This window comes from Lactuca sativa, chromosome 5 (genome assembly GCF_002870075.4).
Source record: "Lactuca sativa cultivar Salinas chromosome 5, Lsat_Salinas_v11, whole genome shotgun sequence".
Lineage (NCBI taxonomy): Eukaryota > Viridiplantae > Streptophyta > Magnoliopsida > Asterales > Asteraceae > Lactuca > Lactuca sativa.
In genome coordinates this window covers 311,616,705-311,632,687 of record NC_056627.2, presented here as the reverse complement: position 1 = coordinate 311,632,687, position 15,983 = coordinate 311,616,705, and the positions used below count along the sequence as shown (strand labels likewise).

Sequence of the window (15,983 nt, the reverse complement as noted above, 5' to 3'; positions counted from 1 at the left end):
CAACATCATTTTTATTTTAGTCATTGTGCGTCTAGCCCCTCATCTAACAATAAAAAAACCTCCATTGCCTTCTAATTTCGGCTACATGCCAACTTTGGAAATAATGAACAATTATGTACAAACCACACCAGTCAACAAAGATAACAAAAATTCCTTATATAGTTCAGATTGGGACATGACACATACCTTAATATATAGTTTTAACAATTGTAAATTGTTAATTACTTAAGACCTATATTGTATTAAAAAAAAAAGTGTTAATGTGAAAGTCATATAGATGATAATTATAGAGTTCACACTATACAAATAAAACAGAATTATTATTAGTTGATTACAATGATCACTTTATAGTGCATGTAAAAGAATTTCATGTAACATGTGTTGTTTACCTAAATCCACAATTTTGCATGACACGTGTATATACCAATTAAAAATATCCAATTTGTCTAGCCTATGAAGTTCCTCTCCAACAATATACGCTACTCCAAGTCTTTAACACTAAAAATTACATCTCTCTTTTTAACATCCACCAACTGATGAGATTGAGAAATCAAAATTCATCACGATGTATACTTTTGAATGACAATACGATTAGCTAGCTAGTGTATAAGATCATTATAAAATTAATGTTCTTTATTATCGATGACTTTTCTACTTACATGTGGACCACTATCACCTACTATGGTTGCCATTTGCCAAACCCTACGTTCAATCTTCCTATATATACCCTCTTCACTGCACCACTCTACACACCCATCTCCATTTTTCTACTAAAACATATTTTTAGAAAGACGATGAACGTCTTGCAGAGATGGCCAGAACCAGTGGTGAGAGTGCAGTCGTTATCGGAAAGTGGCATAGAAGCCATCCCGGACTGCTACGTGAAGCCGATCATGGACAGGCCATCGGTGGACGTGGAGGAGTCGAATGAGGTCAACATCCCAGTCATTGATCTCTCAGGCCTCAACTCAGATGATGCAGCGTTGCGTAAGGCCACTTTGGAGCTAATATCCGATGCTTGTCGTGAGTGGGGGTTCTTCCAGGTGGTTAACCATGGTGTTAGCCACCAGCTCATGGCGGAGACACAGAAGGTGTGGCGAGAGTTCTTCCATCTTACGGTGGAGGAGAAGCAGAAGTACGCTAACTCACCGGAGACTTATGAGGGCTACGGAAGTCGTGTTGGGGTGGTGAAAGGTGCCAGATTAGATTGGAGTGATTACTTCTTCCTTAACTATCTGCCTGTTTCTTCAAGAGACGAAAATAAGTGGCCATCTCAGCCGTCAACTTGCAGGTATTTGTTTTCATGTTTTTTTGTAATAATTATTACATGGTTGTTTACATTCGATCATTTTCATTTTCTATCAGTTGTAGGAATTACCGAATTAAGTTTTTTCGACGTAGTATGATATTTTGACTAAAATAAACAATATTTTACTTTGAAATTCTTTTATATGTACTGAATTGTATAGTTTGTGTCAGTTTTATAAATTGATTAACAAAACTAATAATATAACATCAATCGATAAGTAGGTAAAAGATTGTGTATAAATGATAAAAATGTATGTTGTTAATGCATAAATATTAGTAAAAAAGAAACAGTTAACTAGTGACAAGGAACCCGCCGTTACAATATTACATAACAAAATGAAATGAAACGTGATTGTATATATATTCGTCTAAAATTATTTTCATACATACTAAAAGCAAATAAAAAAATTACACCATAGTTGGCAAAATATATAATTATTTATTAGCTTCTAAAGATACATATATTCGATCTATTTTTTAGTTAAAACATTTGATTAGACATTGACTTATCTAATTATCCGTTAATGTAATTAAAATTTTATATGCTCAGGTCGTTTTTTTTCCTAATAAGATTAAGGTTTTGCATAGTAGGATTTAGGCTTTGTTTTGTAAACTAACTTATTTTCAACTAACTTATTTTCTAGTTTATTGCAACTTGGTGTTTTGTAATACCACAAAGTTAGTTTATTACAAGTTATAAACTAAAGACAACATATTGATAATTTTGATATTGTTTATAGATCCTTCTTTTGGATTTCTAAGGGGTGTAATATAAAGCCAAGATTAGTTGGAGCTCTTGGCGTCATAATCCGGCTTCCACCACCTTTTTATTGTCATGATTTCTTTCTATCATCTTGCTATTTTCTAATAAAATATTTCGTCATTTAAAAAAAAACATATTGATAATCTATTTGAGGTAGCTTATTGATAAACTAAAATACTAGTTAGATAGTTTTTAAGCTAACGTTAAGTCCGGTAGTGAGTTTAAAACGTAAAACCATATGATTCACAATTTAAATGAAACCAATAAAAAAAATCAAAAATAGACTTTGAAAATCTTGATTTATGCATATTTGTTTTTGCCAAAAACATTAAGATGGTTCATTTAAATATTTACGGTGGTTCACAATTTATATTTTTATATAATCGTTTATAAAAATAAAAAAAAATAGCTAGGTCGACTGACCCACCTTCGATGTATGTAGTCTCCACCGACGTTAATATTTTAAAAATTAGAACTTCTATTTATTCATAGATAAAAATAAGGGTTAAATGATTAAGCATAGACTCAATATACATGCTAACTAATGGATTTTACCCAAATATTAAATAATTTAATATAATCTATGTTGATATCCATCATTTAATTTAATCGTATCTTTCCAAAAGATTTGTGGTTATAGGTTTGTTGTCATTGTTGAAGTTTGGTTCTTGGCTAAAATAAAACGTGCTATTTAATTAAGGACCAAAGAGACGTTGATTCGTTGACGAGTCATTGGTCAATAATCTATTATTTTGTATTATGGATATCATTTTAATATAGTATTTTTTTATTCTAACAAATATATAAGGGATAAAATTATAAAACAGTCATTAACTTTAAATTATTTTAAGATACGATGTGACAAACAATTAGCCGTATAAACTAATTTATTTTACGAGTTTTTGTTTTAGAAATTCAATTTGAAAAACCAAAAAATAATTTATTTTGTATATTTTAAAAAAGCTAGCAAAACTAACTTTTCATCGGAACTTATGAATAGTTTTTAAATATTTCAAATATAATATATATTAGTTATAATAAACCTGATTTTTGTATAATTTTATGTTAATTTACATTTTCCACGTAACTTGCCGATTAATTTCTTAAACACCGTTTTTGTAAACTATTAACTAATTTTCCAATTATTAATTAGTGTTTTAGCTACCAGCTAAACTAGCTTCACATACATATGTTCAATCATGTGGAAGTTTTTTTTAGTAACATCTTTAGGCTACCCAGAGTGACAAAGCCACGTGTGATGCTGAGGTGGCGACCTTGAAAACACGTGAACACCGCCCTTAGGAACCGTGTTCTAGGTGTGACGTGACTCCAAAGATGGAATAAGACAACGAATGAGAAAAGAGGAAAGTGACCATTTTGTAGCTGTTGTTGTATCCCATTTCCTTTGTATCCATAAAAGTAAAAAAATGGTAATTACCCGTTTTCTTAAAAACGGGTGAATAAGACGAACAAAAGGAAACGGATGACATTTATATTTGCTTTAATTTAAGTTACAAATTTGATCCCTAGATTGTCTCTTTTAATCTTATTATACCATTTCACTTTCATTTGAATTAAATTAAACTTTCAACTATATATAACTATATATGTTTATTTAATTTTAAAAATTAATAATATGTTTATTTGAATTTTTAATTAGTAAAATGATTACTTAAGTTTATAATTATGTTTTTTTAAATTAATCTAAAGTTTAAAAAAGTTAAAATATAAACGATGTGGAATGATAACAATTTCTAATGTTTAGTGGGTTGGTGGTGAAGCTGACGTGACATAAAAGTGACAACACTTTGTCGGTGGGTTAGTTACGACCACTCCCGACAGCCTTATCTTAAACGAACTTTATATATGTGTGGGTGTAGTGTATGTGTAGGCCGTCACACACATATATCCTATGAGAGTTTTTTAGTAACACCCTTATTTTGATTAAATATAAATTGCTTGTAAAGTATAATAGTTAAAAGTTAACAAAAATACTATGCAAACACATAGATTTCTTTAAATAAAAAATTGATATATATATATATATATATATATATATATATATATATATATATATATATATATATATATATATATATATATATATATATAACCCGTGGGAACCACGGTTATAAAAATAATTAAACTTTTATAATAAAAAAAAATCAAAATTATTAATCAATTATTTTAAATAAATTACTAATTAAGAGATATTTTTATTAGTTATGTGAAATTATAATCGTTGATTCAAATAAATATATATAAATAATTTTTAATATATATTAGACTTTTTTGTGAATTAATGAAAATAATAATATAAAATTTAAAATTTAATTTAAAATGGAGAACAAATACATTGAAAATAGCATCACATTAATGAGGAGGTTTAATAAATTTAAAATGGAGAACTAATAAATTGACAAGTGGCAACATATTAATTAAGAGGTCTAAGATAGCGACACATGATAAAAGAACTACTCTTTTATTAGTATAGGGAGATATATAAAAGTGTAGGTAAGTAAATCCTCCGTGCCACCTCAATTTGTATTATATAATATTCATTACAATAGTTTTAAACTTCAACTCTTAATTTGATTTACTTCCAAGATTTTTGAGATTTCACTATTATCTTTCTCTTACATCATATATTTCTGTCGAACAACTACCAAACTATATATATTATAGTTGCAAACGAAACTATGTAAACAGAAGATAATTGTGAAATTTTTAAAAATCTTAAAAGTAATCAAGTTAGGAGTTGAATCTTATTAGCTTTGGACGATTACAATGCATATTTAGTATAAAATGACATATATGATGAGTTTAGGTATCTAAAGTTTATATATCTGAAAGGATATATATATATATATATATATATATATATATATATATATATATATATATATATATATATATATATATATATATATATATATAATAGATTAGTTTTGTACTAAATTAAAATACTAAGATAATGGTTTTAAATAATCAAATTGTTTTCTTTTTAAAAAATGACTTAGGTGGGATATTTTTTCTAGTACAATGCTCATCATTTACCAACAAAAGAAAAAGAACAAACATAGATATATATGAGAGAAATTGAAAAATAATAAGTTTTCCCTATTTTATCCGAGTTTCCAAAACAATCATAAGATCTTTTTATTTTTGATGTTACATTTTCTCAAATTAATTGTCCGTTAGTTTTTGTTTAACACGGGCCCTTTAAAATACAGCATCTAAAATCTAAAATATATAAGATACCGTATATAATCAATCTATAAGTTGCCTAATTATATTTTATTAAGTACTTCGTCCGAAAAGGCAAAAAGTATAAAGTTTGACTTAGTATAGGTTTTAAGAAAGTTTTCGACAAGTAATTACAACATCTTCAATAAAATAAAATTAATAAATTTTATACATGATGCATTTAATTTTAATATAATTTAATTATATGGTGCTGGTTTTTTTCCATTATGAAGGATAACTAAGCGATGGGACTCACATTAGCCCTAGTGTTCAAGTGATTAGACAGATTAGAATAATTTAGAGAGTAAATTTTAAAAGGAAAATGTGGGGTTTTTTTTATTTTTTCTAGATAACTTTAAGTAAAATGAATTAGGAGAAAAAAAAATATCTTTTATAAATTTAATTGCTAATAAATTTTATGAATAAATAAAACGTGCTCAATAAATAGTGGCGTTTCGTTTGTTTGGGTCAAATAATATTTTATATATTTGGCATGTGTCTATTATTAGATAGAAAGTGTATTCCTGTCTGTCACTCTCATACGTATACTCTATCTTAAAACACTTTTTATATATGAAAAGAAATAAATTTATTGACTGAGATGGACAAATTTGAATGAATTAAGTTTGAAATTGATCATTCAGTTAATATTTTTATAGTTTCGATGTCATTTCACGTTCAAAGTTGTATCTATTACACAACATGACTCCTATATCAAACTTTCATTGGGTAATTCTTACACATTTGTTCCAAGTATTGATTTTCATTGTCAAATTTATTCCAACTTTCTTGACAATAAATAAATAAAATAATTCATTTAACTTCATATTCACATGATTTTTATGTCTGTTTTTATATGTATATTAATATAAACAATGTAAAAATGAAATTGTAAGAACATATAAAAACGAACATGTTTTTACATTGGTTTTGATTTTTCTTTTATACCTTTTTTTTTTTTCTTTTTTACTTTTTTATATGTTTTTATATTGTTTATTTCATAAATATCTTAAATAAAAATCTAAAAAAAAGTCTAAAAAAAGTAAAGAGTAAATTACACGAATGGTCCCTATGGTTTAGGGTAATTTGTACGTTTAATCTCTAACTTATTTTTTTAACTTGGAAGGTCTCTGTTGTTTGTTTTTGTTACGTGTTTGGTCTTTGTCTTACTTAAGAACATTATTTTGCCCTTGATTTTTTAATGTATTTAAATAAACACAACCTAACCCATCACTCACCTTACCTTATCTACCCCATAAATTTTCCCTATTTAAATAATAGTCTTTTTAGGTAAGACAGAGACTAAACGCATAACAAAAACAAATAATAGGGACTAAGCACGTAACAAAACAAAAATTAAGGACCTTCCAAGTTAAAAAAATAAGTTAGAGACCAAACGTGCAAATTACCCCAAACCATAGGGACCATTCGTGTAATTTACTCAAAAGTAATTCGATGAAAAACCATAAGAACATTGTAAAATAAAAGCAATGTAACAAGTGTAAAAAATAAGTTAAATGAAATAAAAAAATAACTAAATTTTTAATAAAAATAATAACAAACAAACAATAAACAAATTAAAAAAATAAAGGAGGATAATTTAGTTTTTTTTATGTAAAATTACTAACACGAAACAAAAATATATCATAGAAACCGTCTGAGTTAAAAAAATAAAATAAAAAGATAGTTAGGATCCGAACACATAAATTATACAAAAATCAAAGACTATTTGTGTAACCTATGGAACCTTGATATAACAATCAAATCGAATGAGATTTGACTTCAGAAAAATAATTCGATCGATTTAATTGGTTATAGATTTGTTCGGTTCGGTGTAATGGATTTTTTGCCTTCAAAAATAATCGAAATCAGATTGAATGAGATTTGTTTAATTGGTTTACAGATGAATGACTTTTTTTGGTTTGATAAACTTCCATTTTCTTGAATAAATTGGAAACCAAAATTAATCATATGAAATAGATGTATTTTGTAACAAATTGAAAACCTTAGCCCATTTTAAAACTTTTTTTTTACTATCCAAGAAACCCAAACATTTATCAAATAGCAATTAGCATCAACAATAGTTGAAACAAAAACATTAAAATAAAATGAAAGCTTAGAACGAGAAACGCTTATTAAATAGCAATTAGCATTATCAAAACCATAATATATATATATATATATATATATATATATATATATATATATATATATATATATATATATATATATATATATATATATATATATATATATATATATATATAAACTCAAATTTTAAAATTTGTAAAATCATATTTAGTTATTTCGGTTAAACCAAATGGCGAAAATAAAACCAAAATAAATAAGTTTATGATAATGGGTTAAACTAAACATTTAACCAAAAGCAAATTAAGGTCAATCAAATAAACTGAACCTTATGCTATTTATTTGATTTTTGTGTTTTCTCAACACCCCTAGCTATAGCAAGTCACATAAATTGTGTAAAAGATACAACTTTGAAAGTTAAATGACATTAGATCATAAAAAATACTAAGACGATTAAATGAATATAAAAACAATAATTGGAAGACTAAATTCAACTTTAACACAATTTTAATCTAAAACATATAAATTTTTTTTTGTTATTGATATGTAGGGAATTGGTAGCAAAATATAACGAAGAAGTGTTGAAACTTTGTGGCAAACTAATGAAAGTTTTGTCCATTAATCTTGGATTACAAGAAGATTATCTTGAAAATGCGGTTGGAGGGGACCAAATTGGAGCTTCCTTGAGGGTCAATTTTTACCCAACGTGTCCTCAACCCGACCTCGCTTTAGGCCTCTCACCCCATTCTGATCCTGGTACTCTCACCATCCTGTTGCCAGATGATCATGTCTCCGGCCTCCAAGTCCGTAAAAATGATGGTTGGGTCACGATTAAGCCAATCCCTAATGCCTTCACTGTTAACCTAGGTGACCAACTTCAGGTACATATATAATTCAACCTCGATTATAATATATAACTTGTTACATTTGTTTCATTTTGTTAATTATATAAATTGGTTATATGTAGGTGCTAAGCAATGGAAATTACAAGAGTATCGAGCACCGTGTGCTTGTTAATTCGTTAAAAGAGCGAGTATCGTTGGCCTTTTTCTACAACCCACGTGGCGACATGGTCATTGAACCTGCCAATCAACTAATAATGAAGGATGACCCCACACAATATCAACCAATGACGTTTGATGAATATCGCATTTTTATTAGGACAAAAGGTCTTCATGGAAAATCACAAGTTGAGTCTTTAAAATCATTTGGATAGTTTCACATTCTTTTTTAGATGTATGTCATTAACATTGTGAAAAGTTGATGTTAGATATGTATTTGAATTTTTGAGTTTATGGATGAGTTGGTCCCTTTTGACATATATTTAACTATTTCAGCATCACATTATACCAGAGAAAAAGAATTTCTTCGACATTGCAAAGATCGTGATACCATAGTTCATGTTTCTACAAGTATCTTTCTGGTTCACTTTTGCATCATTTTTGGATGCCTTTAGTTTAAGCCACAAGGAGTGGCTCACTTCAATATGGCCTTTAAGCATGTTACACACCGCCCCTGGCTCTCGTTAGGAAGGACTCGGTACACCTACAACGAGAAGACACAGAAGAGATAAGGTGGGTGTAACACCTCAAATTTAAACCAAAATTTTCCATTTTTAATTTACAAAAATAAAGTTTCACATCCTAAGTCATCAAAAGCATAAGTGTATAAAACAAACATCATCACATAATATCAGAGTATCTCAAACTGTCACAGTAACAAATATCCCAGCGAGTGTGTGCAATTAGACATTCGCCTTCCTGCGGTCCTTAGAAGTACCTGAAACACATAAATCAACAACTGTAAGCACGAAGCTTAGCGAGTTCTCCAAGATACCACATACATCACAACATAAATAAACCGTTATGGGTTTTCAGCAACCCTGAGGACTATTAGCAGTCCCAATGGGCAACAACACGCCCTATACGTTATCAGCAACCCTGGAGACTAACTACAGTCTCAGTTACACGTAAACAACATAATACAAAATAATAGTATACCCAGGTGGTCATCATAAATATAACTATTTTACCACATATGTAAAGAATAAGTGAGGAGACTCACCTGATACTGATGACAGATAAATCTCACATTCGAACTTCCGGAACTAGACTCCGCCTAATAACATAATAATTAACCATAATTAATAATTAAGGTCCATAACTCAACTCGCGAGTCCAAACCCACAACTAAGTCCCTTCAGGGCAAAAGACCATTTTGCCCTTCCTATGGTCCAAAATCCTAATCTTGACCAAAAGTCAAAAGTTAACGAAAGTCAACTGGCCGGTGCGTACGTTGGGTGTACTCTCTCTTGCGTTGGGTGTACTACTCGATCAACGACCAATCGAGGACGAAACCGGCTACGCGGGGGTGCATAAGGTAGCTTAAATAAGGAGCAACCCTTAAAATTAGGGTTTAGTGGTTGAGCTAGTATGCCTGACGTACGCCCAACGTACTAGCAGGGCACCCGCGATCCCGCATCACACGAGTACGCTACGCGTACCCTCAAGTACGCACAATGTACGGCTAAAACGCGAAACTTTTACCACAAGGGACCAATTGTGCAACTTTGATAAAGTTAAGAGCTAAAATGATAATATCTGATAATCGGATGTTACAGTGGGGCAAGGGCTTGATTGGCTTATTTTGTTTTCTCTTTCTTTTTTATTTTATTTTTCCAAAATAAAAGCTATTAACAATATCACATCATATGGATGCTACCACTCTCTATCTTTTTGCAACTTGGATGCTACCGTTTTTTTATCCTATGTGGCTTTGAAAAATCATACGTGGTTTCCAAAAATATGATGTGTCAGCATGCTACCACTTCCTCCAACCTTAGTATCATTTTTAGTGAAATTTCTATTTCACACTGTAAACTCTAAAGAATCTTGTCATACCAATAAAAAAAGTGTAAAATATAAATTAAAAAATTCACAGCCATATTAATCTAATATAAAATGGGTTATACTTGATGGGCTAATGGCAGATCCAAGAAACGACTCATTAATCTTTAACGTCATGTACTCCAAAATGCCCCGCTACAAAGAAATGTTCTAAATATATATTGTTTTTTCATTTCATTTTTTATTGGAAGAATTTGTGTTTGGATGTGTGATTTGGTTTCCATTAAAATATCAGTATATATAACACAATTGACACCATTTTGCAAAGCAAGATATCTTCCAAAATTTCGTTTTGGTGGTTTGGGTTTGTACTCGGCATACGAGGTTTCCTCCTACGCATTTGTAGCCTCGAGGGCCCAATCTTGGGCATCAGAATACCACATCTTACGTGACAGTGACGTATGTGGTATGGTCTCGGATTACCTATGTGCTATGACTCGTCTTCACGATACGATTTCGGGATTTGATTGTAGCGGCTTCACTAATAAGGGCACCCCCCCCCCTAAATCCCAAAAGCTTTGGCGTGTGCCCTTTTTAGCAAAATCGTCCAATATATGGAAGTCGACTTCAACATGAATGTCAGACAGAAAGTAGTCTTTGAGTGTCTGTGGGCACCTCATGCTCAGGATTTTCTGCTAGCTATCCCTATTGATGGTCTTTGACAGCATATGTCTACTGTGGAGTACTGAACTATCCTTCGTTACCGCCTCATGATTCCCATATTCCCAATTGACAAGATATGCCCAGTTGTCGCAAGGCATGTTTGGATACCTTTGGGGAACATGCGGTTCATTGTTGAGAGCTCCCTAGTTTCAAGTATAGACATGATGTGGTTAGGGATGTTCTCTTTGATGCTTGTCAGCGTGCTGGTATTTCTGCGAAGAAAGAAGCGTCAGTGAACTTTTTGACGGACTCGCAAGATGGAAGGTCCACACTTAGACCGGCTGACATTTTGTTCTTTGGATGGATAGGAGGGAAGCAAGCATGCTGGTGGGATGTTAAGTCCACCAAGCAAATTACACCATTTGTTTGCAAATAAAACGTAATATAACGGTAAAAAGGGTCGTCGATCCTCGGGGAAATAGTTGTATTCAATCACCAATGCAATCTAAAAGAACTAGTGTAAATAAACTAACTAACTACAATTAAACTAAAAGAGGGGGTGTTATGATTGCTTGAATACTAAAAGACTTGAATAACTAAAAACTTGCAATTAAGCAAGAAGGTGAGATGCTCAAATACTATAGAGAATTGGTAAACCAAGGCATTTCAACACAATGAATATTTGTAAGTTTATCATTAGGATTTAACATGAAGCTTATCATTCATCTCAAATTGGTTATAACAATCATGAAGCATGATATGCCAAGATTTCTCATAGGTAGTATTGAGGTCGGGGAAGCCCATAACACACCTTCTTAATCAAAATCAAAGATCCAATTGAAGCAATTGAACCCAAGAAGTTGATTAGCCTTAAGAATGAAGAAATCCCTAATTCCTAGAGGATGTCAATGCTTACACATCCATAAAGGAGTTATGATTAACAAGCTAGAGATGATTTCTACCATCATAAAGTCCTTGTTCTAAGTAAATTCAATGATTCAATGCTAAACCAAAGAAATAAACCAACAATTGCTTATTAAAGTACCAAACTCATGATCAAAGCACTAAACAAGCATAGGAAATATGAACTAGAATCATAGACATAAGATAAATGATAAATAAGCATAAATCCTTTAAAAACCCCAAAACATTCAGAGGTTTTAGCCAAGGTCTACCAAAATAGAGAGTTTAGTCACTCATGGCAATAGAATAACAATCACAAAAGTCTAATTGCATAATGAAACTACCAATAACTTGGAAAGATGAAAAGAAATGAGTCTCAAGCTCCAAAATCGCCTTCTTCTGGTCTCCAATGGTGTAAAATCGAAGTGATAGATCCAACCCCCTAAGGTAATGGCAAGCCAAATGACCAAAATGCCCAAAACTAGGCAGTTACGCGGGTACCCGCGCGACGGAGATTCCACCCGCGCAAGTGCTGCTGGAATGCTATTGGCTCATTTTTCCTCCACTAACCATTCCACTACCAAAGATTCCCTTAGTCCCCTCCATATCCCACATGATTCAAATTAACCAATCATCTTTTAGCTTCAAATATGGATGCTCCAAGCCCAAAATAAAAGTCCAAGATCCATCTTCACAAACCCACTTCATCCAAGCCTTTAGCTTTTGAAGCTCAAATATTCTTTAGTGGATCCGCCAAGCCCAATAATGCATCGGAAAGCCCACTAAGCCCAACTCCAGTCAAACCGCAACCACAATGAGCTCCAAAATCCTACAAAATTCCTCATGCAAAATAAAAAGTCTTCGATATGATTCATGATAAAGAAAATAAAGAATATACAATGCAATACTAATAAAAATGGCTAAAAGTCTAAAATAAACTAATAAAAATAAGGAAAATAAATAAGCTATCACGTGCGTGGATCTTACTGGGGTCTGTCCTCTCGTTGGTTTGGGGAGCGGAGGTTTCACAGTTGGGCAGGCCGCTTTGAAAGCCGTTGCATGCAAAGTGGTAAAGCACGAGAATGCATGTAATGAAAATCAACATGTGTTTGTACCTTTTGCATTCAATACATTTGGTTTTCTCGCACCAGAGGCGGTGGAGCTCCTCAATAGAGTCCAACGGGTCATGCATTCTAATGTTATATCTCCTAGATCCACAAATGTTGTTTTCAAAAGAATTGGTTTTTCCATCCAGAAAGGGTCAACGGCGCAGCTTGTTGTCCGTTCGCCTTCAATCGATATGTATTGAACTATATAACTATTTATAATTAAACAAATAATTAATAACTTTGGAACCACCGTTGAGAAACTAATTTTGCTTATAAAGTCTAGATTCAATAGTTTTGCTAAAACTATTTCGGAAATTAAATGGAACCTATTATTTGCCAAAAAAGTAGATCCATAAACATTTCACATTTTGCAAAATCTGTTTTTAAAAAATAGATGATCTCTAAAAATATAAAAAACTGTCAAAATATGTTATAACTCAACATTTTTGTTATTTCTTTTTGTGATTAGCCCATATAATTCAAATATATATTAGCAAACCGTTTGTTCTTCTAGCATGAAAAGAGTGGTGAACTTTTGACTTATATTGCATCTTCTAGCATGAAAATAGTGGTGAACTTTTGACTTATATTGGATATTTTGGATATTTTAAGAAATTTAGGAGGGTAAAATAGGAAATAGTGGCTGAAGTTGGGGTGGGGGTGAACAAAGTTTAGAAGCATATATATATATATATATATATGAAATTTTCCCTCTACTTTTGGCAACCCTTTGTGAATTAAACGAGAGATAACCATAATCGGAGATGCCGTGTCTGAGACTGTCAACAAATGTGAGCTTGGAGGGCGTTGATACCTCCGCCATCCTCTCCGAAGCCACCTCCACCATCGCCGACCTCCTCAGCAAACCCAAAGCCGTACGTACACCTCTCTCTCTCTCTCGTATGTGTGTGTCAGTGTGTGTTTTCTGTGCTTACTTCAAATGTGAATGTTACTTGATGACTTGATGTTATTATTTACGAGAGTTTAATGTTTCTGTGTTGATCTGTGAATTTTAATTTCCTTGGGTAGAAAAGCACCGGTTATGGCAATATCACTAAGAAATTGATTACACTGATTCTAGAACACAACACGATGAGAAATCATAGTTAAGCCAGATGAGATGAAAGCAAAGCAACTTGGTATTGAGTGAAAGTGTTGATGTAATTGTTTGGTTTTATAAACTTGTGTTGTGGGCAGTATGTGCTGATCGAGTTGAAGGGATCTGTGCCGATGGCTTTTGGAGGTAGCGAGGAGCCAGCGGCGTGTGGTGAGCTGGTGTCCATCGGAGGAGGTCTGAATTCAGATGTAAACAAGAAAGTAAGCGCTGCAGTTGCTGAGATTCTTAGCTCCAAGCTCTCTGTTCCCAAATCACGATTCTTCCTTAAGTTTTACGAATCAGAGGTGACCATTATATATATATATATATATATATATATATATATATATATATATATATATATATATATATATATATCTTCTGTTTTCTTCATTGATGTGTATTATGTTCTCATTTTTACTTGCTAAAACCGTTTGTTTGTTTTGATGTGACAGGGGTCTTTCATCGGATGGAATGGATCGACCTTTTAGTCGGCTATGTCGTTTCTGGGTTGGTTGGTTGCATCAAAATAAAACTTATTTGAAATGTCAAAACATTAAAACCTTGTTATCCAAGCACTTTCTCTGTCTCGTATCGTTGATGTTTGTCTGAGTTACTTCATGTGTAGCAGATATGTTGTTTCAGCTGCTGTTATATGTATCCATGCACTCTCTTATTATCCTTCATCCAATAGCTTTACTCACTCACATAACATATGCTGTTATATGTATCCATGTACCTTACCCATGGGAACATTTTTTTTTTAAATGCGAAGGGAGACGCCAATAATAACATTTTCATCTTTCTTAAAACTTTAATTGAAGAGTTGTTAAAAGACAGAAAAACAATCTCTGAAATTCTTTTAATAAAATTATATAACTATTACTTCAAATGTCTCACTTATAAACTTATAATAAGTGTAAAAGACAGAAAAAAACAATCTGCAAAAATTTCAAGTTACAAAACTTAAACACAACTCTAAATTTTCGATTTTTATTTTCAGCATGTTTTGCTCTTACCAAAAGGCTAAACAGAAAACAAGTCCAATATAACAAATGATTAATATCATAAGGTGTTAGAAAACACTCGTGAAGTAAAAAAAATGACAAAACTCCAAAAAAGTACCTATGGTATTGTAAAAATTAGGACTTTGGTCTAAAAAGTTTTGAAGTTGTACCACTAGTCCAAAATAAATTTTTTGTGCGAGTTTGGTCCATTTTTTACAAAAAAAAAATACTTAAATTGACGAATTTACACTTCTTATTTTGTTTTTCATTTTTCTTTTAATACAACAATAAATAAATAAATAAACAAACAAACAAACACCACATCAACCCTAACCCCTTCCCCCTTCTCATTTCCGGGTACTAAATTTGTCTTCCCATTCTTCACATTATTGCCCTCCAATAAACACCACCACCAGTCAACACCATCGCCACCCACCCCACCGCCATTATCATTGGAAACCACCACCAACATTTGGAACCATGGTGTAGATTTTGATCTGTTGGTGGTGATCTTTATCACGATGTGGAGAGACATAGAAACATCGATTCGGTAACCCTAGTGGCATCGTTACTGTCGTCATCTTCATCAAAAGCCCTAACACCAACATCATCTATTTTCATGTGTTGTTACCCTAGCGTCGTCGTCATTTGTTTTCAGGTGAAACCACCACCAACATATGGAACTATGCGGTCACCATCTCTTCCTTTCTGCATCTCCCTTATCGTGCTTCCCCCTTCGACCTTTCCAACAACGAGCATCTTTCCTTATGCCACAAAGAGCTCGTTGATGGTGGTAGTTAGGGTTAATGTTTTGATCATGGTTTCTATTTTCAATTGGGTTTTCCGTATCAGGTATCTAAAAGATTCAAAATAACATTTCTTTCTCATTTCTTTTGTATATGTGTAACGACGGTTCTGCATCCTAAAACCTTCATCCCAAAATTCACTCTCTTC

At 31.8% G+C, this 15,983-nt stretch overlaps 2 protein-coding genes across 2 annotated transcripts; both read left to right on the top strand.

Moving 5' to 3' along the window:
• Positions 1 to 757: 757 nt before the first annotated feature.
• LOC111890707 (jasmonate-induced oxygenase 2) lies at positions 758 to 8,726 on the top strand. Its single transcript, XM_023886789.3, has 3 exons — positions 758 to 1,291; positions 7,956 to 8,286; positions 8,373 to 8,726. The coding sequence occupies exons 1-3, from the start codon at positions 795 to 797 to the stop codon at positions 8,619 to 8,621; spliced, it is 1,077 nt and encodes a 358-aa protein (XP_023742557.1). The 5' UTR covers positions 758 to 794; the 3' UTR covers positions 8,622 to 8,726.
• A 4,922-nt stretch (positions 8,727 to 13,648) lies between these two features.
• On the top strand, positions 13,649 to 14,708 carry LOC111890776 (uncharacterized). The gene is made up of 3 exons (XM_023886863.3): positions 13,649 to 13,801; positions 14,124 to 14,327; positions 14,478 to 14,708. The coding sequence occupies exons 1-3, from the start codon at positions 13,691 to 13,693 to the stop codon at positions 14,511 to 14,513; spliced, it is 351 nt and encodes a 116-aa protein (XP_023742631.1). The 5' UTR covers positions 13,649 to 13,690; the 3' UTR covers positions 14,514 to 14,708.
• The last annotated feature ends 1,275 nt before the right edge of the window (positions 14,709 to 15,983 follow it).

Coding starts and splice junctions, on each gene's coding strand:
- LOC111890776 (XM_023886863.3), top strand. CDS start 13,691: ATGCCGTGTCTGAGACTGTCAACAAATGTGAGCTTGGAGGGCGTTGAT. Junction 13,802..14,123: donor TCCTCAGCAAACCCAAAGCC/GTACGTACACCT, acceptor TGTTGTGGGCAG/TATGTGCTGATCGAGTTGAA. Junction 14,328..14,477: donor TTAAGTTTTACGAATCAGAG/GTGACCATTATA, acceptor TTGATGTGACAG/GGGTCTTTCATCGGATGGAA.
- LOC111890707 (XM_023886789.3), top strand. CDS start 795: ATGAACGTCTTGCAGAGATGGCCAGAACCAGTGGTGAGAGTGCAGTCG. Junction 1,292..7,955: donor TCTCAGCCGTCAACTTGCAG/GTATTTGTTTTC, acceptor ATTGATATGTAG/GGAATTGGTAGCAAAATATA. Junction 8,287..8,372: donor ACCTAGGTGACCAACTTCAG/GTACATATATAA, acceptor GGTTATATGTAG/GTGCTAAGCAATGGAAATTA.